General features: G+C 42.1%; 1 protein-coding gene across 2 annotated transcripts in view; it reads left to right on the top strand.

The window, feature by feature from the left end:
• Nucleotides 1–24,589, top strand: part of CDC123 (cell division cycle 123) — a 77,454-nt gene that overhangs the window by 1,020 nt on the left and 51,845 nt on the right. For both annotated transcript variants that reach the window (XM_037889307.2, XM_037889308.2), the window contains exons 2-6: nucleotides 74–145; nucleotides 3,506–3,566; nucleotides 4,974–5,006; nucleotides 12,858–12,953; nucleotides 13,502–13,608. In XM_037889307.2, the coding sequence (XP_037745235.1) occupies nucleotides 74–145; nucleotides 3,506–3,566; nucleotides 4,974–5,006; nucleotides 12,858–12,953; nucleotides 13,502–13,608 (369 nt within the window). The remainder of the gene's footprint in view (nucleotides 1–73; nucleotides 146–3,505; nucleotides 3,567–4,973; nucleotides 5,007–12,857; nucleotides 12,954–13,501; nucleotides 13,609–24,589) is intronic.

The raw sequence follows: 24,589 nt of genomic DNA, 5'->3' as shown, positions 1-24,589 counted from the left end.
ATTAAAAGGACATGGAATGTTAATGGGATTTTTTAAATTATTCTAATAAATTTTCTGCCTTTTGTTTGTTCAGTGCTATACTTCCACTTCCACAGAATGTGAAGGATTATTTGCTGGATGATGGAACTCTGGTAGTTTCAGGAAGGTAAAATTAAGTATTTTTCAAATATTAAATTCTGTCTCCCTATACTTACTTCATCTGCATATATTTGATAATATAGGGTGAATGAAAATCAATTATTTAGGAAACAAACCCACCCCCATTTTTAATTTAAATTAGATTCTTTATTTTAATTAAATACAGGTTTATTTTTTTAAAATCAGCCCTTTTAAAATTAAATTTGAAAATGACAACCTATATTTAGGCCTAAATTTATTATGTAATCTGTTAAAATCCTTTAAATTGAATAGTACTTGTTTGCTGTCAAGTTTTAAAGAAAGTCAGATCACTGAACCAGTGGAAGTTACTGGCTAAGCACCTGGAACTAGAGTTTGAAGTGCTAAACCAACCTTTGACGACACTAGCCTCTTTTTGCAAGTGTAGAGAGAATACATTCTGTCAGAGAGGCACTGCCGTTATGCCCACCAGGGTCTGCTGTGGCACCAGAACAGAGAGCAGCCAGCTCACCGGCAGCAAACAGCAGCTGGCTGCATTGCTCACAGCGCCCTGCCTGCAGGGCCAGGTTAGAAGGCATGGGTTATGGGGGGCGGGAGAGGGCTACTGGGGGATCACATAAACTGGGGTTCAGAAGGGCTAGTGGTGGGGGACAAACTGTGGCAAGGGCTGAATGGGAATGGGGTGTAGGGCCACATGGGAACAGAGAGCAGGGGAGTGCAAGGCCACATGAGGACGGGGCAGAGGGTGGCCGAGTGGGGGTATGGGATACATGGGGATAGGGGCAGATGTGTCTGAGTGAATGGGAGAGGCTAGGGGGTCAGCCAGATTCTGCATGGAGGAGCTCCCCAACGCCCTAACAATCCTCCTCCCCCCAAAAAACCCACTGTTCCATACTTCTCTCACCCATACCCAGCAACCCCACAGGTTCACTCCCAGGCTCCTTCCCAGCAATTGTTTCCCTCTCCCTCAGCTTTTCCGTTACTCCTGACTCCCACAAGCCTTTGCACTGCTTCTGAGGGGTGTGGGAAATAAGCTTCTGTATTGTAGTCATAGGCACCGACTCCGTTGGTGCTCTGGGGCTGAAGCATCCACAGAAAAAAATTGTGGGTGCTCAACACCCGTAGGGGCCCCACTGATCAGCTCCTCCTCACCCCCTCCCCCGTGCCTCCTGCCCACCAGCATCCATGTCATCGGCTCCTTCCCCTCCCTCCCAGTGCCTCCTGCCCTCTGTGGATTAGCTGTTCAGTGGTGTGCGGGAGGCGCTGAGGGGAAGGGGTGGAGCGAGGGCAGGGTATGTTCAGGGGAGGGGGTGTGGGGCCTTGTGGGAAGGAATGGAGTGGGGGCATGGCCTGGGACAGAGTGGGGGTTGATCACCCCTTGGGAAATGAGGAAGCCGGCCCCTGTGATTGTAGTTTAAATGAATTATTACTCAAGAGTTCTGTATTAATATGCCTAGTAAGGAATCTTTGCCAAAAAAACATTTCCTCAATCTTTTTTGTTGTCTGTATTGTTACAGACATACTTGCTGACAGGTATTAGGAAATAAATTGCCAAAATAATTGTAACTGGTGTGATGATGTTGTGTTATTTTGACAAAGAAAATATATAGAATTTTGCAGAATTTTAAAATGTGTGCAAAATTTCCCCAGGAGTAAAGTCGGAGTGAGGGAGCGTTCATTAAAATATTTCAAAAAGATGAAACCATACTATGATGGGGTGGTTGTCCCTTCGCCCCCCACCCCCCATTTAAAATGTTTTCTGTAGGATGCGTATGGGAAATTAGAGTTGTCATCAAACTTTTATGGCTAGGAAGGGCCTGCATCTTGCCTCTGATCCTGCATCACTATGTAAATCAACTTAGCAGCTATTATTCAATTTGTGGCCAAATTTCTGAAAATCTAAGACTCAAGGTCTGATTATGCAGTCGCTGGACATGAGCAGTTTCTACTGTGTTCAGTGGAGAGGTTGTCATATACTGCTGCATAATTTGATTTTTAAGTGTCTTAAACACACAATCGTGTATAAAGTCCAGACTTTCTGGAAGGTGAATTTTCTTAGCCAGAAAGCAGACACACATGTCCTAGACATCATCTTCTCTCAATCACGATTAGTCTTGCTTTTAAACCTGGATGAATCAGCATCTGAATCTTAGATCTGCAGAGCTGAATTGTAGTTTGCCCCATAGTATCTTTGTCATAGTCATGAAAACTTGTGCTCAAATAAATTTGTTAGTCTCTAAGGTGCCACAAGTCCTCCTTTTCTTTTAGCAGAAACTCTATGTCTACACTGCAAGTGCTACAGTGGCACAGCTACAATGTAGACACTTGCTACGGCAATAGAAGAGTTTTTTCTATTGCTGTAGTAAATCTACCACCTTGAAAGGTTGTGACTAGGTCGACAGAAGAATTCTTCTGTTGGCATAATGGTGTCTATACCAGGGCTTAAGTCGGCTTAACTACATCTTGCGGGGGGGAGGGGGAGAGGAATCACACACCTAAGTCAATGTAGCTAGGTAGACCTAGGTTTTAGGTATAGACCAGGCTTTAGCTGCTTGCAGTATTTGTTCTCCAGTAACACTGTCTCGTTAGCAACATGGCAAACATGAAACCTGTCCTGTTTGCTACACTGACTTCCCGCAGCATATGGAATCATAGTCATGGACTTGGTCTTCCCTTTGAGGTGCTCAGTGATATGGGCCAAGGAACCTAAGAAATCACTTAAAGCTCCAAGATGAAGATTGTGGTCAACCACTCCACTCACCAGGCACAACAAAGCACCAATAGTCCAGCTTGTTTGTAAGGGGACAGAACTTTCTCAAATGGTGGTCTGAGACTGTGGAATGAATTCCTATAATATCTAAGAACCATTAAAAACCTCGACTTCTCTTCCATATGTAAGGCCTGCCTCTTTGACCTTACCTACAAAAACACACAGAACATCAAGCAAAGTTAAGAGCTCCCAGTTTTCCCCCGGGGAGAGGAGCCGCATCAGTCCTGTGGTTTTCTAGTTATCTCATTTAATGCACTGCTGGGAGGCACTTACCGTGTTGATGGGTGTGGTATAAAAATCTGAATAAAATGAGTCACACAATCTTCAATGAGTTTGAGTGGTTTCAGAAGTGAAAGTGATATGCTGACAAAAAAGCAGAATGATCTTGTGACTAGGGCACTGGACTTGGGAGATCTGTCTTCTATTCTTGGCTTTGCCACTGACTCACTGTAACTGTATCACAGTGTATTGTGAGACTTAATTCATCCACTTATAAAAGCACTTTGAGATCTTTAGCTGGCAGTTATGGTGGAAGTCCAAAGTGTTCTGTCAAAATCAAACTCTCAAGACTCAAGATTTCTAAGAGCTTTTTTTTCCCCTCTCTAACTTTTGTTTCAGGGATGATCCCCCAACATGTTCTCAGGAAGCCAGTGATGATGATCAGGCAGAGGAAATACAGGTTGGTACAAAATGTAATAAAACTTGTGTGAAGTCTCTTACAAAGTAAATGTATTAATACTTACCACATCTGTAGAGATCCATAGGGAGGCATACCACTTTACTGAATAATAAAAACATGGTCCCTGCTGTGAGGAACTTATATCTTAGGTTAGATCAGGGATTGGCAACCTTTGGCACACAGCCCGCCAGGGAAATCCGCTGGCGGGCCGGGGCAGTTTGTTTACCTGCAGTTTGTTTACCTGTTGGAGCTGTGATCGGCCTAACCTGCAGACGCTGCAGGTAAACAAACTGTCCCGGCCCGCCAGCAGATTTCCCTGAAGGGCCGCGTGCCAAAGGTTGCCGATCCCTGGGTTAGATGCATCCTGACTTCAGGGAGGGAGGAAAGTTTGGATAAAATGTTGCTATGATATTTGTTTCTCACAAGGCACATTTCTTATTAGTTTCTTTATTAATTGGTTTTGTTAAGCTCCGAAAGAAAAAGTGGAGAGGCTGTGGAAAGAAGTGGGTTTTACAGGGGGCATTTGAAGGAACAAAGAGAGGCTGTGTACCATACAGGATCAGGGAGGACATTCCAGGCAAAGGAGGCACCCTGAGAAAAACAATGTAAGCTCTTAAAGAGAAAAAGAATTGAAGCGGAGTTAGCTAACCATTGGTCTAGAACTGAGAAGTGGTGGGAATTGGGACAAGATTTAGGCAGGAACAGAGCTGTGCCAAGCTTTACGCTGCACATCTTGTTGGCTTGCTTCTCTGTCATATTCTGGTTGCAATTTGCAAAGATGACTTCAAGACTTTTTTCTACTGATGCTGAACCCAAGGCTTTGTGCTGTGCATGGTTTTTCATAGCCCCATGATACCTGAACAGTTCTGCCTCTCCCTTTTTCATTTAGATCATTATTTTTATTAGGTTTTGTCTACACAGTGAGTTAGTGTGTGGCAAGCCAGGGTATGACTCTACAGCATGACAGCCTGCTGTACACTAACTCTCTGTGTGGATTCTGTTACAGCGCAGTGAAAGTTCCGGAGCACGGCTCAGAAGCCCAGCATGCTCTGGGACTTTCACTGCATTGTAGCAGGTTCTACACATCAGGTTAGTGTGCAGCACACTGGTGCGCTGTTAATTCACACTCTGGCTTACTGCATGCTAACTCACTGTGTAGACAAGCTCTTATTTGCTATCTTCATTTATGTGAAGTGTTCAGTCAACAATAACAGCACCTTTCTATATGTTGGGTGTTGTACCCCCTCTCATCTTTATGGTACAAGATCTCCAGGACAGAGAATGGATTTGTTTGGCATGTTTTACCTATTGTACAATTCAGTGTAGATTTATGGTGTTACATAAATAATAAATATGCTAGGACATACAAAAAACCATTAAAAATTGTTCTATTCCTCTTTTATTTAGTGGTCGGATGATGAGAATACCACAACACTTACGGTAAGGATGCTTTATGTACCTAAAAACATGGAATTTTGTCCACATTATTCTTTCTGTAACCTGAGAATTAACCTCATTTTCAGAAGGTTAAATTTACCCATTGTTACAATCAACATGTATCAGGCCATTCCAGATTTGTGGCAGGGTGGATGTTTCTCATTATAGAACCTGGTGGAATCTCACTTTTTGTACAAAACACACCAGTAACCGGAAACTTATTTAAATTGTAATATGAAAAACAAGTTGTTATTGCTTCCTTTGGCCCATTTTTATTTTTGATTATCCACAGTGTTTAAGGATCAGACTCTCACCAGGCTATAGGAAATGAACTGAAGTTCAGCACTAAATATAGCTATCTTTCATTCTTGCCACTTCCAACATGGCTCCCCAATTACATAATCAAACCTTAAGCAGAAGAGATGAAGGCCCTGTAGCTTTCTGCTTTCAGAGCTCTCCGCAACCCCACTCTCCTACACCTTTGCCATTATTTCCTCCTATGTCCCTTTCATACTATCTGCTCAAATTGTCATTTTTTCCTTCTCCTGTCTTTGCATCCTTTTTGTGCAGCCCCCTGCTCTTGAAACAGGATCCTGACTACTGTGAACCAAGCCCCCTCCCTCTTCCCTTCCAAATCACTTCTGAAAAGTCCATCAGTTCCACAAATGTTAATGTACTTGCACCCCTTTTTACCTATCATCTGTGCCATAGCCATCCATCTTATTAATGCAGTAGAGCCAAAGTGTTGTGATCAGTTTTGTGGCTCCATTATTTACTCCTGGGGGATTCTGCACCAAAAAATTAAAAATTCTGCACACAATGTTTTAAAATTCTGCATATGTTATTTGTCAAATAACACAACATAATCACACCAGTTTCAGTTATTTTGGAACTTATTTCTAAATACCTGTCAGAAAGTATGTCTCTAACAATACAGACAACAAAAAAGATTCAGGAAATGTTTTTTGACAAATAGATTCCTTACGAGGGATATTAATACAGAACGTTGAGTAATAATTCATTTAAACTACAGTACAGAACCATATTTTCCGCACCTCTCAGAAGCAGTGCAAAGGCTTGGGGAAGTCAAGGGTAATGGAGGAGCTGAAGGAAAGGGAAGTAATTGCTGGGAAGGAGCCTGGGTATGAACTTGAAGGTTTGTTGAGTATGGGTGAGAAAAGTATGGAACAGGTTTTTCTGGGGGTGGGGAGGGAGGGATTCGTGTCCCCCAGGCAGATCCTGGCTGACACCTAGCCTTTCCCATTCAGTCAGGCACATCTCTTCCCATCCCCATGTGACCCTGCACTCCCATGTATCCTTGCACCCCCTTTCCGTATGTCCCTCCACCCCCACTCAGACACCCTATCCCCCTGTCCTCATGCACACCCTGTTCCCATGTGTCTGTGCCCCCACACAGCCATCCCCCTTCCTCCTGTAGCTCTGCTCCTCCTCTGCCCAAGTGCCCCTGCACCCCCGTCTCTGTGTCCCCACTGAGCCATCCCTCGTCCCTCTATATCTCTGCACCCCCCTCCTCCCATGTGGTCCTGCACCTACCTCCCCCCTGTGACCCTGCGCCTCCGCTCCCATTCAGCCCCTGCCCCAGTCTGTCCTCCCCCATTAGCCCTTATGAGCCCCTGTCTGACCCCCCCAACAGCCCCACGCTGTCTGTCTCCCCATATCTCCTGACCTGGCCCAACAGGCACTGTGAAGAAGGCAGGCTCTTTCTCTTCCCTATCGTAGCTGGGGTTTGCCAGGAGTGGCTGCTGTATTCTAGTGCCATAGCGCCCTCTGATGGGCAAAAGGCAGAACTTCAGCAACTTTTCAGCAGATGCTTTTTTTTTCTGTTTAAAAAAAAAAAGAATTAAAAATATGGATGGCACATGAAATACGTGTGCACGCAATGGCACAGAATTTCCCCCAGGAGTAATTGTATTAAGCACTGTACAAACACCTATCCTGATCTCTACCTTCAATAGCTTATATGTTCACTTAGAGTTTACAGCCTTGCATTTTGAATCTGTAGAGACTTTACACATGTGCTTAACTTTACGCTTGTGAGTAGTGTCTGAGGTCAGTGGAGCTACTTACACACCTATGTCTTTTTCAGATTGGTGCCTTAGATTGTAAATTGTTCAGATAAGGAATTTTGTGAGTTATTTGTTGCATTTTACCTTTGTAAAGTGTCATGTTTTGTTTAACACTGTTAAACAATAGAATACCAACTCATATTTTGGTTGTTTTTCTATATTTTCATATATATTCTGTGTTGTAATTGAAGTCAAAGTATATATTATTTTTTATTACAAATATTTGCAGTGTAAAAATGATAAACAAAAGAAATAATGAGGAATCCGGTGGCACCGTAAAGACTAACAGAATTATTTGGGCATAAGCTTTCGTGGATAAAAAACCCCACTTCTTCAGATGCATGGAGTGAAAATTACAGATACAAGCATAAATATACTGGCATGTGAAGAGAAGGGGAGTTACCTTACAAGTGGAGAACCAGTGTGGACAAGGCCAATTCAGTCAGGGTGGATATGGTCCACTCCCAATAATTGATGAGGAGGTATCAATACCAAGAGAGGGAAAATTGCTTTTGTAGTGAGCCAGCCATTCCCAATCCCTAGTCAAGCCCAAATTAATGGTGTTAAATTTGCAAATGAATTCTAGCTCTGCAGTTTCTCTTTGAAGTCTGTTTTTGAAGTTTTTGTTGTTGTTGAAGAATGGCTACTTTTAAATCTGTTGTTGAGTGTCCAGGGAGATTGAAGTGTTCTCCTACTGGCTTTTGTATGTTACCATTCTTGATGTCTGATTTGTGTCCATTTATTCTTTTACGTAGAGACTGTCTGGTTTGGCCAATGTACATGGCAGAGGGGCATTGCTGGCACATATCACATTAGCAGATGTGCAGGTGAATGAGCCCCTGATGGTGTGGCTGATGTGGTTGGGTCCTCTGATGGTGTCGCTAGAGTAGATATGGGGACAGAGTAGGCTACGGGGTTTGTTACAGGGATTGGTTCCTGGGTTAGTGATTCTGTGGTGTGATGTGTAGTTGCGGGAAAGTATTTGCTTCAAGTTGGGGGCTGTCTGTAAGCGAGGACTGGCCTCCCTCCCAAGGTCTGTGAGAGTGAGGGATCGTTTTCCAGGATAGGTTGTAGATCGTTGATGTGCTGGAGAGGTTTTAGCTGGGGGCTTTACATGATGGCCAGTGGTGTTCAGTTATTTTTCCTTGTTGGGCCTGTCCTGTAGTAAGTGACTTCTGGGTCTCGCTCTGTCAATCTGTTTCGTCACTTCCGCAGGTGGGTATTGTAGTTTTAAAAATAATTGATAAAGATCTTGTAGGTGTTTGTCTGTGTCTGAGGCATTGGAGCAAATGCAGTTGTATATTAGGGGTTGGCTGTAGACAATGGATCGTGTGATGATGTCCTGGATGGAAGCTGGAGGCATGTAGGTAAGTATAGCAGTCAGTAGGTTTCCGGTATAGGGTGGTGTTTATGTGACCATCACTTATTTGCACTGTAGTGTCCAGGAAGTGGATCTCTTGTGTGGACTGGACCAGGCTGAGGTTGATGGTGGGGTGGAAATTGTTGAAATCCAGATGGAATTCTTCAAAGGCCTCCTTCCCGTGGGTCCATATGATAATGATGTCATCAATATAGCGCAAGTAGAGGAGGGGCACTAGGGGACGAGAGCTGAGGAAGAGTAGTTCTAAGTCAGCCTTAAAAATGTTGGCATACTGTGGGGCCATGCGGGTACCCATAGCAGTGCTGCTGACTTGAAGGTATAAGTTGTCCCCAAATCTGAAATGGTTGTGGGTGACGACAAAGTCACAGAACTCAGCCACCAGGTGTGCTGTGGCCTCATCAGGGATGCTGTTCCTGACAGCTTCTAGTCCATCATTGTGTGGAACATTGGTGTAAAGAGCTTCTACATCCATGGTGGCCAGGCTGGTGTTTTCAGGAAGATCATCTATGCATTGTAGTTTCCACAGGAAGTTGGTGGTGTCTCGAAGATAGCAAGGAGTGCCCGTAGCACAGGGTCTGAGGAGAGAGTCCAAATAGCTGGTAGCTATTCTCTTCATGTGCCAGTATATTTATGCTTGTATCTGTAACTTTCACTCCATGCATCTGAAGAAGTGGGGGGTTTTACCCACGAAAGCTTATGCCGAAATAAATCTGTTAATCTTTAAGGTGCCACCAGACTCCTCGTTGTTTTCGTGGATACAGACTAACACGGCTACCCCTCTGATAACAGAAATAATATTTTTCAATTCACCTCATAGAAGTACGGTAGTGCAATCTCTTTGTCCTGAAAGTGCAACTTACAAATGTAAATTTTTTGTTTTTTACATAACTGCACTCAAAAACAAAATAATGTAAAACTTCAGAGCCTACAAGTCCACTCTGTCCTACTTCTTGTTCAGCCAATCATTAAGACAAACTGTGATGGGATCCCCCCAGGGTGTAGCCTGGGATTGTGGGACTGCTGTATGAACACAAAGAAGTGCCTTCTCAAATGTCAAAGTATTTTAAAAGAAAAACTATTAAGAAAATCCATCACACATACACAGCCAACTGTCTTTTTCAGATTCAGTGAAAATAACTTCTTTACTTGGCTCATAATCTACATTCTGAACCTTACTTTGTGCCCTGCAGCCGTGGCTGTCATGGCCACTATGAACACTTAAGAAATGCATGATAGAGAAGTTAACTACATAGAAAAGCCAGCTGCATAAACCTCACAAAGAAATCCATTTGTGCAGGGATGGGGCAGGCAGGGAATGTATTAAAATGGAAAGGCTCTAGACAGTCATCTCACAGTTACTTAATGACAGTAAAGATTAAATTGAATGCTAGTAAAAGGGGCCAGATTGACAGCCCGATAGAATTCAGTCCTCTGTCCACAGACCAGGCACTATACAGCACAGGCACACTGCTAACACAAACTTCCGCAACACTGGCCTGCCATTCTACTTGGGGTGTTTTTGCCTTTCTCAGCAGCATGTGGATGCGGGTCACCTGCCAGAATCATCTGGATATATCCCACGTAATTCCCTGCTATTTCAAGGGCCTCAGGCACTGGTGTGGCACATAATAGTTTAGTCCCCTAAGGGCTGTAATATTTGGTCTAATTTCAGTTGTTGGGTTTAGTGTGCGGGTGGTGGCTTCTGATATACAGCAGATCAGACTAGATGATCCAGTGATCTCTTCTGGCCTTAAATTCTATGACTATATGACCAAGGCAGTGATGCTGTACTAATGGTTATAAAAGCAGCGTGAGTGCTCTGACATTGAGAAAACACAGGAAAAATGGGTTTAAAAGACTTCTTTTGGTGTCTGATTAGTTCACAGCATGAGTGAGTGGGATGAGGTTTTTGTGACGTGTCAGCATATTCTGATTTTCTACTATAATACTTGTTCTGCAAAAAGAGGTGGTCTTTGCAAAGTTGATTCTTTAGGAACTGATGGACTGAAACCAGCTTCAATTTCTTTTAAAGATTCTGGATCTAATTTTGTCCTAGGTTGTGAGCATGCTGGGCAAAGACGACTTTTGTATTGTTTTGGCATGGTGCCTAGTACAATGGAGCCCAACTCCCTGTTTGGGGTCCTTATGAGCTAACAATAGAAATAATAATTGGAGGTAGTCCAGGTAGCTACACCTATCATTAAGGGTGCTTGACACTTTCCACTGTGGTACCCTATTTTCAGCTGCTTAGAACTTTGGCAAACTTCAACTGTTTGGGATGAAGTTTTCCATGGCAGATGTCTACCAGGTTGATTTTTTTTTTTGTGGTGGGAGAGTGGAGAACTTCAAAACTGCTCAGTAACTTTTCACAACAAGCTTATGGACTAATTTGTTTTGCTCATGGTAAACAAAATGTGTACAATCATTTTTATTGCGAATTTTTAACATTACCATGCATTGGAGCAGGGAAATGAAGTATGACAAATTTTGCCCTAGTTCCAGAATACAGCCTTTGCTGCCTGAATTTGGCTGCGTTCTGAGTCTCCGAAAATCACAGTTCGCACATGGTCAGTTGAGACTCGTTACATTTTGGCTGCTAAATGCTCAGAAGATGTCATCTACACTGAGCATGCCCCTTCGCTCCCAGCATCTTCATGCTGATTGGACTGCATGCACACAAAGTGACAGAGCATCAGTGTTGCCAGCTATCACTTGGTGAATGTCACCGTAGAGGACCTTGAAAAGTAATTAGATGGTGCAAAAAATTGCTTGTTCGGGTTTTTTGGGGCGGGGTTGGGAGGGAGGAACTTCAAGTACGATTCCTCTTGAAAACTAAAAAGTGCAGTAAGTAAAAACTCAGAACATATGAAACCAAGCACAACTTAAATCATTCCACTTAAGTGGGGATTTTTTTTTTTAAGTGGTTTGGTGGGAAATGGTGTTGGGAGAAGCTAAAAAAGGATCTCTGAAATTATAAAATATTCTTGTGGATGTAAGGTTTTATTTGCAGTCTGGGTGTGAGGGGAGGGGAAAGATCTTAGTTTATCTTTAAGCTAGGTGTTATTTTTGAGATGCATTTTATATAAACACTGATGGAAATAGCATTTTCTAAACACTGCTTACTGTGACATAATTTATTTATTCTTCAGGATGAAAAATCTTTGGCAACTGTCCACAAGTCTTTGATATTCTTTTGAAGGGCAGAGATTTATTTCTTCTTCTGCGCTAGCCACCCACACTAGTAGTGCTTGTAGCATCGTGAGGGATTTTTTTTCTACTTTTGGTGTTCTGCTATACAGTAAATCATTTATTTTTAAACAAGCATCACATTCTTTTTCAAAGCCAAAGATTCCCAGCACAGTCTATTCTCTTGGTGCAAGTTAACAACACATGTATTACTCAAGACTGTCTTCAAGGCCCCAGCCCTACAAGCTCTTTTCCCATCATGGGGAGCCACATTGCATGAAGCCCTATTAACTTCAGGTGCAGAACAGCTTGGAGATCGGGATCTGGGATTGTGTACGTAGATATTTAAAGATTTGCTCTTCTCTACAGGGATGTCGTCATGTTAAGTGATAAATATTAAAGTGTGTGTGTGTGACACACACACTTTTTAATGTGTGTGTCTATTTACACACACACACACACACACACACACACACACATATATATATTCCTAATAAATTAACTTTTAGTTTAGTGAGGTGTTAAGATCTGATGCATATTCTTGTTATTTAACTGGCTTGTTTACTTTTGCACTTGTATCAGTTTCAACACTGAAATTAGACCAGTCAGTTTTGTTTATTGTTCCACTTTCTAGCTTTCATACCTTGGCATAATGCTACAATATTTGGGTTGTAAATTTTTTAGGGGAATGTCTAACATCCAACGCCCCTCCCCCATCCCCCCCCAAAAAGACCATTTGTTTGAAATGCCTAAAATCAGCATGAAAAAAATTCTAATCTTGTCAAATGTTGTTTCCTTATATATAGTCTGGACTTCTCCTACAGGTGTCTCTTTAAAAGTTGCTTATTTGTTTGACTTGCAGTGTGGCCAGTTCTTATGATTTTATCATCAGTCTTGTGATACCTTTTTTTTTCTAAAGCCCAGGAATCTCAGTTTTAATTTTAAAAAACAAGTAAGTTTCCAGCCCTCATTATTGCAGAGAAAAGCTTGAGAACATGAACGGCCAAGGTTCAAGCACCAGAAAACAAAAAATTATTTAAAATCTCATGATTTTTGGAGCCTGCCTCATGGTTTTTGAGTGGTAATACTGGATTTGCATGTGAATCTATTGCAACTATAATTTACATCCTTAATTGTATTTCTAAAGCTAACCTTTTCTCTGATTAAATGAACGTGAATTACCTTCTGTTCTCCATTTAGGCACCAGAATTCCCTGAGTTTGCACTTAAAGTTCAAGAAGCTATCACTTCCTTGGGAGGCAGCATCTTCCCTAAGCTCAACTGGAGTGCTCCCAGGGTAAGAACACTGATTAAATCCTAAATGTTTTAACAGACTTTGTTGTAATCAATTCTTTGATGTATCTGGGACTTGGGAGGAGAGTAACTGCACTGATGGAGGCTGATGCAGTAGCAGAGTTCTCAGTGGAGTGCTGCTGCAGTACAATTTGGTGCAGTCGAGTTGCACAGCCTTTCCCGAGTGATGTCATACAGCACTGCATCACCCGGGTACTGTTTCATGAGCTGGAATTTATATGGGAAGAGGTACAGTCTGCATGTCCTTCTCAAACATTCAGCTCTTCTCTTCATTTGATAAGCACTTATTAGTGCTTTGTAGAGAAAATAAAATCAGTTGCACTGATGTCAGTAGATGTCCATGCACAGAACTATAGCTTTATTGAGCCATGTGTTCATGATGAGAAGAGAAACTCCTGCCAAAATCAGTTGTCCATCTTTATAGTCCTGCTTGTCAACTCATACTTCAAAATGGTGTGCAGTAGTTGTATATCAGCTATTGATAAGGCACGTAAAGGTACATTTCAAATGATATCATTCCTTCTTGTTTAGGATGCCTACTGGATAGCAATGAATAGTTCTCTGAAATGTAAAACCCTCAGCGACATCTTCCTCCTCTTCAAAAGTTCAGACTTCATTACTCGTGACTTCACTCAGCCGTAAGTATAGTTCAGACAGATAGTTTTATTAATTTGATCAAATCTAAAGTAATAGTTCCTATAAATCTTCTCTGAAAAGTAACTGTAAAAGGCATTGTGGAGTTTGATTCATTGTCTCTCAGTGACTTCCATACACAACTAAAAAAATTCTTTTTTGTTTTCTAACTGCCAACTCTGCACAAATTCGGATTCCAAGATGAGAGTGAAACCAGATTTTGTTTCTAGTGATGATGATGCATGAGAAAAAAGATTCTATACGCCAAATTATCCCCTCAGCAATACCTGGGCAACCCACCTCACTGCTATATAGGGGTAATGGAACTTACTAAGTTCCAATCGGATAAGAAGGAAATGGACTCTGTCTTACTCTCATTCTTAGCTGTGCTGATTCTGCAGTGTTAATGGGTAAAATTCAGTAAAATATTTATTTATTTATTTATTAAAGTAATGGGTTCTGACCCTGACTACAAACCAAGAATGCCTTTGTAGACTAAATGCACTATTATCAGAGTTGAATCACATTTTAATTAAGATGTCTCTCTCTCGGTTCTTTGTTGCTAGGGGTTTTTATTATTACGTGTCTTCACTGTGGTCCGGCATCACTTTCAGTCATTTCATTTACAGCTTCTAATACTTTTGGGTTCAGTATTGCTGGCTGGGAGGAAACTGAGACCTCTGCTGCTGTGTCACCTCTCCTTTTTTTTCTGGAGCTCCTTGATCCCAGTTCCTTTTGTTGCATTTGGACAAATACTATTGCTCGGAAGTGTGTCGTTCTGTCGTCAGAGATAAAATTATAAGAGTAAATGGGATTAGGCAGGGGTTGGGTTTTTTCTTTTTCAATCTTCTGATTAGGAGGGTACAGTCAGTTGGGTAAGACCATTTAGCATCTGTGACCTCCAGACCTCTGAAACATGTGACTCATCCTGAATTTATTTCTTTGCAATGAAAGTGTTGTGTTTAATGAAGAGACCGCTTTTTTATCTTGAAGCTTAATTAGTGTTTAACTCCAGTTGCTGGTACCCTGCTAAGAACCATCTTGGAAATTCTATTTAATTGTCTAGCTTAAAAAGTACTTCTTTGAAAATCAAGATCAGGAGGGGGAGAAATGCCTTCCATGACTAAACTAAAACCCCAGTTTAATAATCCAGTTTTATATATTTGGGAGGAAGCTTTATCCAGTAGTTGTTGGCTGCTTATTTATTGTGTGGTAGTGCCTAGGAACTTCAGTCAAGAGCAAGGGACCTATTGTGCTAGGTGCTGTCAACTCAGACAACAAAGAAGACAGTCCCTGCCCCAGAGCACTTACAATGTAATGAGGCCTTTTCTTGTTTAAAACGTGAAACTTAATTGTGCTGTTGCTGTGCAACTGCTTTCTTTTCTGGTCCTGCAACTTTGGCAACAGACTTTGCCATCTGTCAAGGTGCAAAAAATTCTCACCCTGGTCCCCAAATTTCTCTGTGGAGCTTAGCAATGGTTTCAGTCCAGTAGTGAAGTCAAAGCATTGTTGCCCATCGGGTGTGCAGATCTTGCAGGTGCAACTTATGTGTTGTCCTTGGAAATTCTGGCCATTTAAAATTTGCTGCTACTTGTTTATTTATAAGTCTTGGGGAAGTCTTTAGTCCTCCTGCTAGTAATTACTAGCAGGAGGACTAAATCTACTAGCCAGAGGTAGGAAATGCAAGGGTGGGAGTAGCTCCACTAGCAGAGTCTACGGCTTGTGCCTTCATGAGAAGCACAGGTGCTAGGGAGAGGTAAGATGCTGGGGTTTCTACCAGGATGTTGTCCTTAAAGTCCCCAGGCAGAGTCAATCTTGAGTATGAGCATCCAGCTAGTACATATTTTATTTTTTTTATAAATATGAAGCTTCACACCTCTGTAATTGTTGGAAGAAGTCATCTCCGTCACACAGAGCCTACTGGCAGAGTTTCTGCTGTTCTACCCTTTAATCTCCTGCAGTGTGGGAGTGGAAATGAGGAAATTAGTCTCTGCTTCTCTACTCTCTACCTACCCTCTATTTCCAATGTCTTCCTAGGGGTCACATTGGGAAAACAGAAATTGTAGTGTGGTTTCTAAAGCGCACCAGTGAAACTGATGAGATCCTTGTCAATTTGACATTGCTGCTGTTTGCCAAAATGTTAATTAGCTGCAGAGACACGAGCTATCTGTTGTCTCAGGAAGACAACACTGCATTTTGTGTGTAATACTAGATTGTAAACTGCTCATGCAGGCCACGTTCTTTATTCTGTAAACCACCCAGTTGTACTGTGTGTGAAAGAAATGCTATATATGTCTTGCCTTTATGTATTGCTGCAGGACCACAAATTCATTGTTGTATAATTTGTATTAAAATAGCACCCCAAAGTTCCAATCAAGGGTTGGGAACTAGATTGCCATACAAACACATACTAATAAATAATCCTTAAACTAGTGGTCTTGGGCTATGATGGTGCTGTGGTGCACCTCTTATCAGCATTAATGCATCCTCACACCTTTGAATTTGACTAGTCTTAGTGCCTTATCTCATTATAAAAGGATATGTGGCCTCCTTTTGCTGAAGTGTGCCATAAATTACTTGAAACACTTTCAAATTAAATTACAAAAAGTATTTTTTTTGCCAACCCTGAGTGGACTTGGGTGAGACATATTTTAGTCATGGAGCATCAGAGTACTCAAATGAAAAATTCTATGGACCTGGCAGTAAGGTTGAAAAGTTCATAGAGGGGATAGAAATACATTTAAACAACTGGATCCTATTAGAGAAGAAATTGAACAATAATGCAATTCAGTGAAAACCTGCACTATTCTTATTTTACAGCAAACCAGATGCTTCATATAGTGTAGTTTTTCTAGCTTTTTCCTGCGATTTGATTTTTCTAAGTCCACTCCTGTGTTGGACACCTCCATATTTCTTTTCTAGTAATGCTTCTCTGTCTGTTAGGTTTGGCTATTTAATTTTAGTCTTGTTATATTGTATTTTAAAATGGTGCCATGCCTTGGTGGGTAAGAGGACAGTATATCAGTACAATTTACTAAAGAGGGTTTAATAATCCAACGGAGGGTTTGCCTCTATCGCCACTATGCAAATGCACACATTGAAGTTTTAGTGCCAATCCCAGTGAGCAGCGGCATATTAATGCCGAGGCCGTCCAATTTGCAGGGGCAGCAAATTTGTAAGAGCAATCAGGGCACCAACTTCCCTCAGCACCAGTGGGTGCTCGCGCCCCCCCGGCCCTGCCCCAACTCCACCCCTTCCCTGCCCCCATTCCCACCCCTTCCCCAAATCCCGGTCCCGCCTCCTCCCCTGAGCATGACGCGTTCCTCCCTCTCCCCCAGCTGCGTGAAGCTGTTTTGCGCACAAGCGCCTGCAGGGAGCAGGGAGAAGCAGGACCCAGCGGCACACGCAGGGGAGGAGTCAGAGCAGGGGCGGGGGGGCGCGGGGAGCTGCCCGGGGGCAGCAATTATTTCAGGGCCTAGGGGCAGCAAAATCATTAATCTGCCACTGCCAGTGAGGTTGATGGAAAATGCTTTGGCCAAAGTAAACAGAAGACACTTATGAGCCCAGGGGCTTCTTCATCGTCATTCATCATGCAGGGGATATATTTTGGCTTTGCTTTTTCCCTTGGGTCAAAGATAGACATTTAACTGTTCTTAGTAAGGACTTCATTTTAGACTCTCAGTCCAGTTTGGATTTGATGGTCTCAGCCTTCTTGTATGATGACCCCAAGGCCTGGATGCTAGTTAATGGGATTGTGTCCCCTATTTTCTCATTGTACAAAGATGCCCAGCAAGAGAGCTTGGGCTTCTGGGCAAATTGTGGTATAGGTAATTACAATCTAATCTAAAGACTGACATGTTTTCAGTTGGGGAAAAGTTACACTTCACTTTCCCTCCTAAAAGCTGTTTTGTAATGTTAGTGTAAAATACTGTGGTGGTTTTTGCAAGAGCAGGCTTTAGTTTGGTAATAGGGTGAATTATTCCATAGAGATGTAGATAATATGGGCAAATTTAGCCTTGGCAATTTCTGTTGATTTTGAGTGAGAGTTGTACCTATTTAAGGTGGGATTAATTTTGCTCCTAATCTGTGAAGCACTTTGGCCTCCTCCTAGATGAACTGTTGTAAATAAAAGGTATTTGAATAAAACATCCTGCTTTTAATCCAATCTGTTCATAGCATTCCTGAACTGCTAAATTATTCATGTGAACATAGGCAGTCAAACAGGCTAAATGATTAGACTTGCTGAATCACAAGGTTGTCTCTATTAATTACGCTATTGATTAAATGCCAGTGCCATAGATCTTGGCAAGCAGAAATTAGAAATGCAACTAGCATATGGAAGTAAAATGCTGAACTGGTAAAAACTGGAGACATTGTGTGCCCTCTCACTTGGATGGGCTTGTAAAAAAGAGAGAGAAATAGATTTGATTGTATTTAGTGGGATGAAAAAGCTTTTGCTCAGACATAAAATAACAGCCAAAAAACTTTTTAATATACGTTTCTTTGTATTTTGTTACCTTTGTGCTCCTGAACTGTCCAACAAGTAAAAGAAGCTCTGTTGTTTGGGAGGTAGTGTGGCACTGAACGGGCTATTGGTAGACCTGGTTTCTTACCCCAGCTCCGCCCATGACCTGCTTTGTGACCAAGGGCAAATCACCTCATTTCTCTGTGCCTCTTTCCCCTCCCACCCACTGCATGTCTTGTTTATTTATACCAAGCTAATTAGGTCAGGGTGGGATTGTGTTTGTGCAGTCTCTAGCACAATGGGGTTCCAATTTAGGTGCTACTATAGTATAGATCATAAACAATATACAATCTGATTAGTCAGAGCATCTTGAATATGACTGGCTACATTTCCAACGTTTAAATGTTTGGCTTCTGACATGAAGCTGGCACTTCTATCACTTTAAAATTCTTAAATATAAGAACTTCCCTCATGGAGCAGAAATAGACTAACAATGACTTGAACACTGCACACTAATTACAGTGCAGTCAGTGTTATTTATCTTTCATGTAAGCACTGTATTTCACTTAACTAATTTAACAGAAAACAGATTATTCAGGGTTTGGTGTGTGGTATGAGCCTTAAGCCAGTTTTTTTAAAATAACCTAATGTAGTTCATAGGCAGTAAAACTTCCCTGTTTTAATTGGATTCTGTATCAAGCTGAAAACCTTGTCCCTCCTGTAAACAAAACTTTCTTGTTTTGTTTTTATCTGCCTTTCAGTAAATGATTTTCGTATATAGTGGGATTCCCTCTGAGACCTTTTCCACTTGGCTTATTCAGAACACCTTGTCCAGTTCTGAAAGAACACTTCATCCAGTTCTCTGGGGTCCAAAAATCTCAGTTAAACTTCAGATTTCATCACTCAGATTCCTTTATTTGGCTTACAGCAAACTATGCTGTGTTGATCAGACTCAAGCATAGGAGTGGGTATAGGGCATACCACACATACAAAGTTATACAGAAAACCTCTTCCTTTATATACATTTACACATTGCATTGCATTTACTGTACATTGCATCATACATTTTGGATTGACTACCATGTAGGAACCAATCCCTGTGCAGGATGCTGTGTCCATGTGTTGTCCACACTTGACCTACTCCTTACCTCATCTCTCCATTCCTAATTTATCTTGTCCATTGTTAGTAAATGGTTTAATGGGTGTTCCCCCTCTTATCTTAGCTGGGTCACATTCTTTTTTCCGCCTTCTGATCTATTTATTTACCTTATTTAGCACAAATGTTCTGTTTTCATCCTAATGATATTTTTACCTCTCTAATTCTGTCTTCGAACAAATGAGGCCTCCCTTCATGTGTTAATTACTCATGTCAGACCTCTAGTAGGCATCCTTCAGTCTTGATAAATCATGGATATGTGCCCCTGAGAGAGAATTTATTCAATAATTTTATGGCAGCCGTGGCTGAAGAGACCCACTCGAGAGAGACAATCTGTCACATTTAAAGGTGGTGTTTCAGCCCATTTGGGCTCTGTCTTCTGCAAGGTCTCTTCTCCTCTGCTAAGCCAGACTGCTTTCTCTCGTAACTCTTGTCCTCCCTGCCTTCCTCCTGTCGGTGGTTCTGGTGTGCAACCTCACCAAGAATGCTTCCATTGACTTAAGGGGGAAGTGTGAAGGGCTGACCACCAGGGCTCTCAGCTCCACGCGCAATTCCCCACCAGGAATGGGGCAGCCACACTGGGCTTCTCAGCTCCCTGCCTTATGTCAGCCTAACACTGTAGTGTAGATCAAGCCTCAGATTGCATATGATACACTTGAGTTAGGTTAACCTACCACCTGTATTAGAAGACGTTTGTTAAGCTCTTGTTTCCAAAGGCTGTGGTCTTGAGTGTGATCTTCCCAGTTATCCGCATCCATGTCCATTTCATTGAGGTCTTGCTTGCACGCATCCTTGAAACGCAATTTTGGGTGTCCTTTGGGTCTTTTTCCAGATGTCAGTTTGCCATAGACGATGTCCTTTGGGATGTTCCCATCATCCATTCGGTGCACATGCCCTAGCCAGCGGAGGCATTTCTGTTTGAGGAGTGTTTGCATGCTGAGTATACTGGCCCACTTGAACACCTCAGTGTTGGTGACTCTGTCCCCTGCAGGAGATTCCAAAGATTTAATGAAGACAATGCATATGAAAGCTGTTAAGTATCTTTTCCTGATAAGAGTATAAGAGTCCATGCCTCATTCCTGTACAAAAATGTGCTGATAACACAGCAGCCTCTTGCTGCATGTACTGCTAATACAGGTGGTAGGTTAACCTAATTCGAGTGTACCATATGCAATTTGAGGCTTGGTCTACGCTACAGTGTTAGGTTGACGTGAGGCAGGGAGCCGAGAAGCCCAGTGTGGCTGCCCTGTTCCTGGTATGGAGCTGAGAGCCCTGGCGCTCAGCCCCCGACATTTCCCCTCTTAAGTTGATGGAAGCGCTCTTGGTGAGGACCGCATCACCGGCAGAAGAAGGGCAATGTGGACATGAACCACTGCAGTAATTACTGAAGTGGTTGTAAGTCAACCTTACATAGGTTGACTGATGATTATAGTGTAGACATTCCCTGAGACATTTGGAGATATCTTTCGGTTAGGTTTTCCATCATTTCTGTGCACTTAAAAGAATGTTTGATACAAGGCCCTTTTTGAGTGGCATTTGAACCACCTCCTCCAATTTGCCTCAAGTTCTTAAAGTAAAAATCTCTAACAGTTAAATCCAAGGGTAGAGAAAAAGGGCCTGATCGAAAAGCCTGTTCAAGTCATCGGGAAGACTTGTGTTCAGGCTTTGGATCAGACTGTAAGGCTGTAGTATTCTTCAGGTACAAAATAACTGTTACAATTTTCATTATAACTTTGATGGTTTGTTTTATTATCCACAAGAGTAATTATAATGATTAGCAAATCAATTCATGGCCCCTTTAGTTGATGTATACTGCAGGCATTGTAAATCCTGGTAAATCACTTCACTCCTTTTTATGGGCAAAGGATGAGTGGAATTATACCGCATATATCTGCTCTATTCAGTGATGTCTTTTAGCAAGTATGTGCCAGTGGGGATTCGTACACTTGTGAAATATACAAAAAGAGATCTTTCTCCTGTTTACCTGTAAATAAGATTTCAATAAATAAAATGGAGACCAACGATATTTCACGCATGCTCTGTAAGCTGTGGGGTTTAGGTCTTTCAGCCCCTGCTAGTGTCTGAAACATAAGTTCTGACACTGTTTCAGAAATAAGATCCCTGGCATCTCTTAATTCTGCATGTGTGAAAATTATTTGCTGCTGTTCTCAGTACTTTTAAACCTTACCAGTGTTTAGGTTAAAGGAACTCTGCTCAGCCTCTTGCTTCCAGTGTTCAAGGAAAGCCTCATCTGTCACAGACGAGTAACTGGATGGCTTCGGCCGTGCCTGTTAACGCTCAGTACCACAATAAGTTTGGTATAAAATAGGCAGTGCTAACACTTAATAGAATGAATACATTCAAGATGGCTAGCAGTGCATTATCTTGTGGGAAACATCCATGACAATTTCCAGCAGGAGAGAGAAGGATTCATAGATTATTTCTTTTAAAACATTTTTCCACTTTAGCTTTGACTGGACTCAGTTGTGTTTCATTATGAACATAAGAATGGCCATACTGGGTCAGACCAATGGTCCATGTAGCCCAGTATTCTGTCTTCCATTAGTGGCCAATGCCAGATGCTTCAGAGGAAATGAACAGAACAGGGAAATTATCAAGTGATCCAGCCTTCTGGCAGTTAGAGGCTTAGTAGAATATCAGGGTTGGAAGGGACCTCAGGAGGTCTAGTACAGTGGCTCTCAACCTTTCCAGACTATTGTATCCCTTTTAGGAGTCTGATTTGTCTTGCATACCCCAAGTTTCACCTCACTTAAAAACTACTTGCTTACAAAATCAGATAAAAATACAGAAGTGTCGCAGCACACTATTACTGAAAAATTGCTTAGGTTCTCACTTTTACCATATAATTATAAAATAAATCATTTGGAATATAAATATTGTACTTACGTTTCAGTTTATAGTATATAGAGCAGAATAAACAAGTCATTGTCTGTAGGAAATTTTAGTTTGTACTGACTTTGTTAGTGCTTTTTATGTAGCCTGGTGAAATACTAGGCAAATCTCTAGATGAGTTGATGTACCCCTGGAAGATGTCTGCATTCCCCCAGGGGTACCTGTACGTCGGTTAAGAACCACTGGCTCAGTACACCCAGAGCATGAGGTTGCATCACTGACCATCTTGACTAATTGCCTTTGATGGACCTATCCTCCATTGACTTAGCTAATTATTTTTTTAACCCAGTTATAGTTTTGGCCTTCACAGTATGCCCTGGCAACGAGTTCCACAGGTTGACTGTGCATTGTGTGAAGTAGAACTTCCTTTCGTTTGCTTTAAACCTGCTGCCTATTAATTTCATCAGGTGACCCCTGGTTCGAGTGTTATGGGAAGGGGTAAACAACACTTCCTTATTCACTTTTCTCCACACCTTTCATGATTTTATAGACCTCTATCTTATCCCCCCTTACCTTACTTGTCTCTTTTCCAAGCTGAACAGCATCAATTTTCTTAATCTCTCCTCATATGGAAACTGTTCCATCCTGCTACTCATTTTTGTTGCCCTTCTCTGTACCTCTTCCAATTCTAATACATCTCTTTTGATATGGGGAGACCAGAACTGCATGCAATGTTCAAGGTGTGGCTCAGCGGACATTCCTGATTATATTGACACTGTGTCCTAGTTGCATTCTGTTGTCTATCAGGCATTTTGCTGGTTTGCTGAACTTGGTACCTATATTCAAGGCAGCCTACAGGTGCTGAAGGTAGGATGCAAGGTTTTTAATTCCTCCCTTAAAGGGAGAGGAGCAGTAACATCTCTTAGTCTCTGTCAAAGGCACCAGAGGGGCACTTAAACTTTATCCATTTTAGGACTATACTTGCCAGGTCCCCAAGGACTGCACCAAACTGGCATAGAAAGGAGCAGCTTGCAGATACCCTCATGTCAAATATTCAGATATGCAGTGGAAGGGAGTACTGATCATAGTATGCAAGATGAGGGAAGTCAGTATCTCATGTGCTGTAGTACATATTAAAGCATATACTCACTGGGTTTTCCCCATGGTGAAAACAGCCCACATCAGGCATTACGGGGTATTTGTATTCTCATATCTCGACGACTGGCTCATGGTGGCATGCTCCAGATGAAAAGCTCAGGTCTCAACCTCTATGTTGCTGGGCCACCTTTCTTCTGTACTTTGGTATCAATACCAAAGAGTCAACTTTAAACCCTACACAATGCCTAGACTTCATAGGGGCCACATCAACTCAATCATGGCTCAAGCCTACCTACCACAAGACAGGTTCCAGACTCTGCAAGAGCTCATAACTCATGTAGTCAACAATCCTTCAATCCCGGCCAGGACTTGCCTCTCCCTCCTGATCACATGACCTCATGGACGTACATCACTGCCCTCGCTCTTCTTCCCCTTAGCTGCCTCCAGAGGAGGTTCCAGAAAGTTTACTCGCCTACTCATCACACCATGGGCGTCAGGCTCACAATTCCCCCCAAGGTAATCTTCTTCCTTCACTGGTGGAGAGAACCTCATCAGGTCTGCGTAGGGGCTCCACTTCCTGCCCTCCTTCCCCACTGCAGTAGATCTGTTGATTTGCGGTGGAGAAGGGGAACTGCAGATGTGGTTGGTCCGCCCCACCCTTTGTCACCGCAGATGAAACCATGAGAGGAGTCAGGGTGCATGCGCGAACGAACAGACACTACTTTTAAATTCTCCCACTCTAGACACATGGTACACGTGTGTAAACCCTCAGTGGAAAACAGATAGGGGCCACACATCTTGAAGAACCTCCAGTTACAGGTAAGTAACCTCCTCATACTTCTTTAATCTGTACTGAATTTGGATAAATCTTGTCACTTTTGGGAGGGCACTCAGTTGTGACCCTTTTAACCAGCTCTTCCTCACAGTTGAGCTGTTCACTAAATGGTAGGCATTTTACTAACAGCTCAAGTACAAATGAGATTGGGAACTCTACTTTTAGAAAGAGGATATATGTTTGTTATCATTCCTTTGAAAGTTACAGGATTTATTGTAGTGTTCATAATTACTCTGATGAAAATATAGAGAATACATAATAGTTGGCATTGGGATAACTGCTTCTGTTCTTACTGGCTACTGAATGAAGGAGTAAGAGACTGTAACTCACAAGAGAAAAATCTTTGGTGTCTGCCTACAGATATCTAATGTGTGTGAATAATATGGGAGAAGGGATATTTTGGGTTTTGTTTGTTTCAGTCTCTTAAGATCTGTTCTTCCAAATGCATTATTTATTATTGTTGACTCAGAGGGATGCCATGCTCTGGTATAGGCAGTGGCAAGTTAAACTACTTTGCTTCCCTCATTGGTAGAAAGGAAAAGTAGACCCACTGTTGCTGTAAGAATCATGGTGATATCG

The sequence above is a fragment of the Chelonia mydas genome, chromosome 1, assembly GCF_015237465.2.
Source record: "Chelonia mydas isolate rCheMyd1 chromosome 1, rCheMyd1.pri.v2, whole genome shotgun sequence".
NCBI lineage: Eukaryota > Metazoa > Chordata > Testudines > Cheloniidae > Chelonia > Chelonia mydas.
Note: the sequence above shows the minus strand (reverse complement) of the source record. Positions and strands in the feature narration are given on the sequence as shown.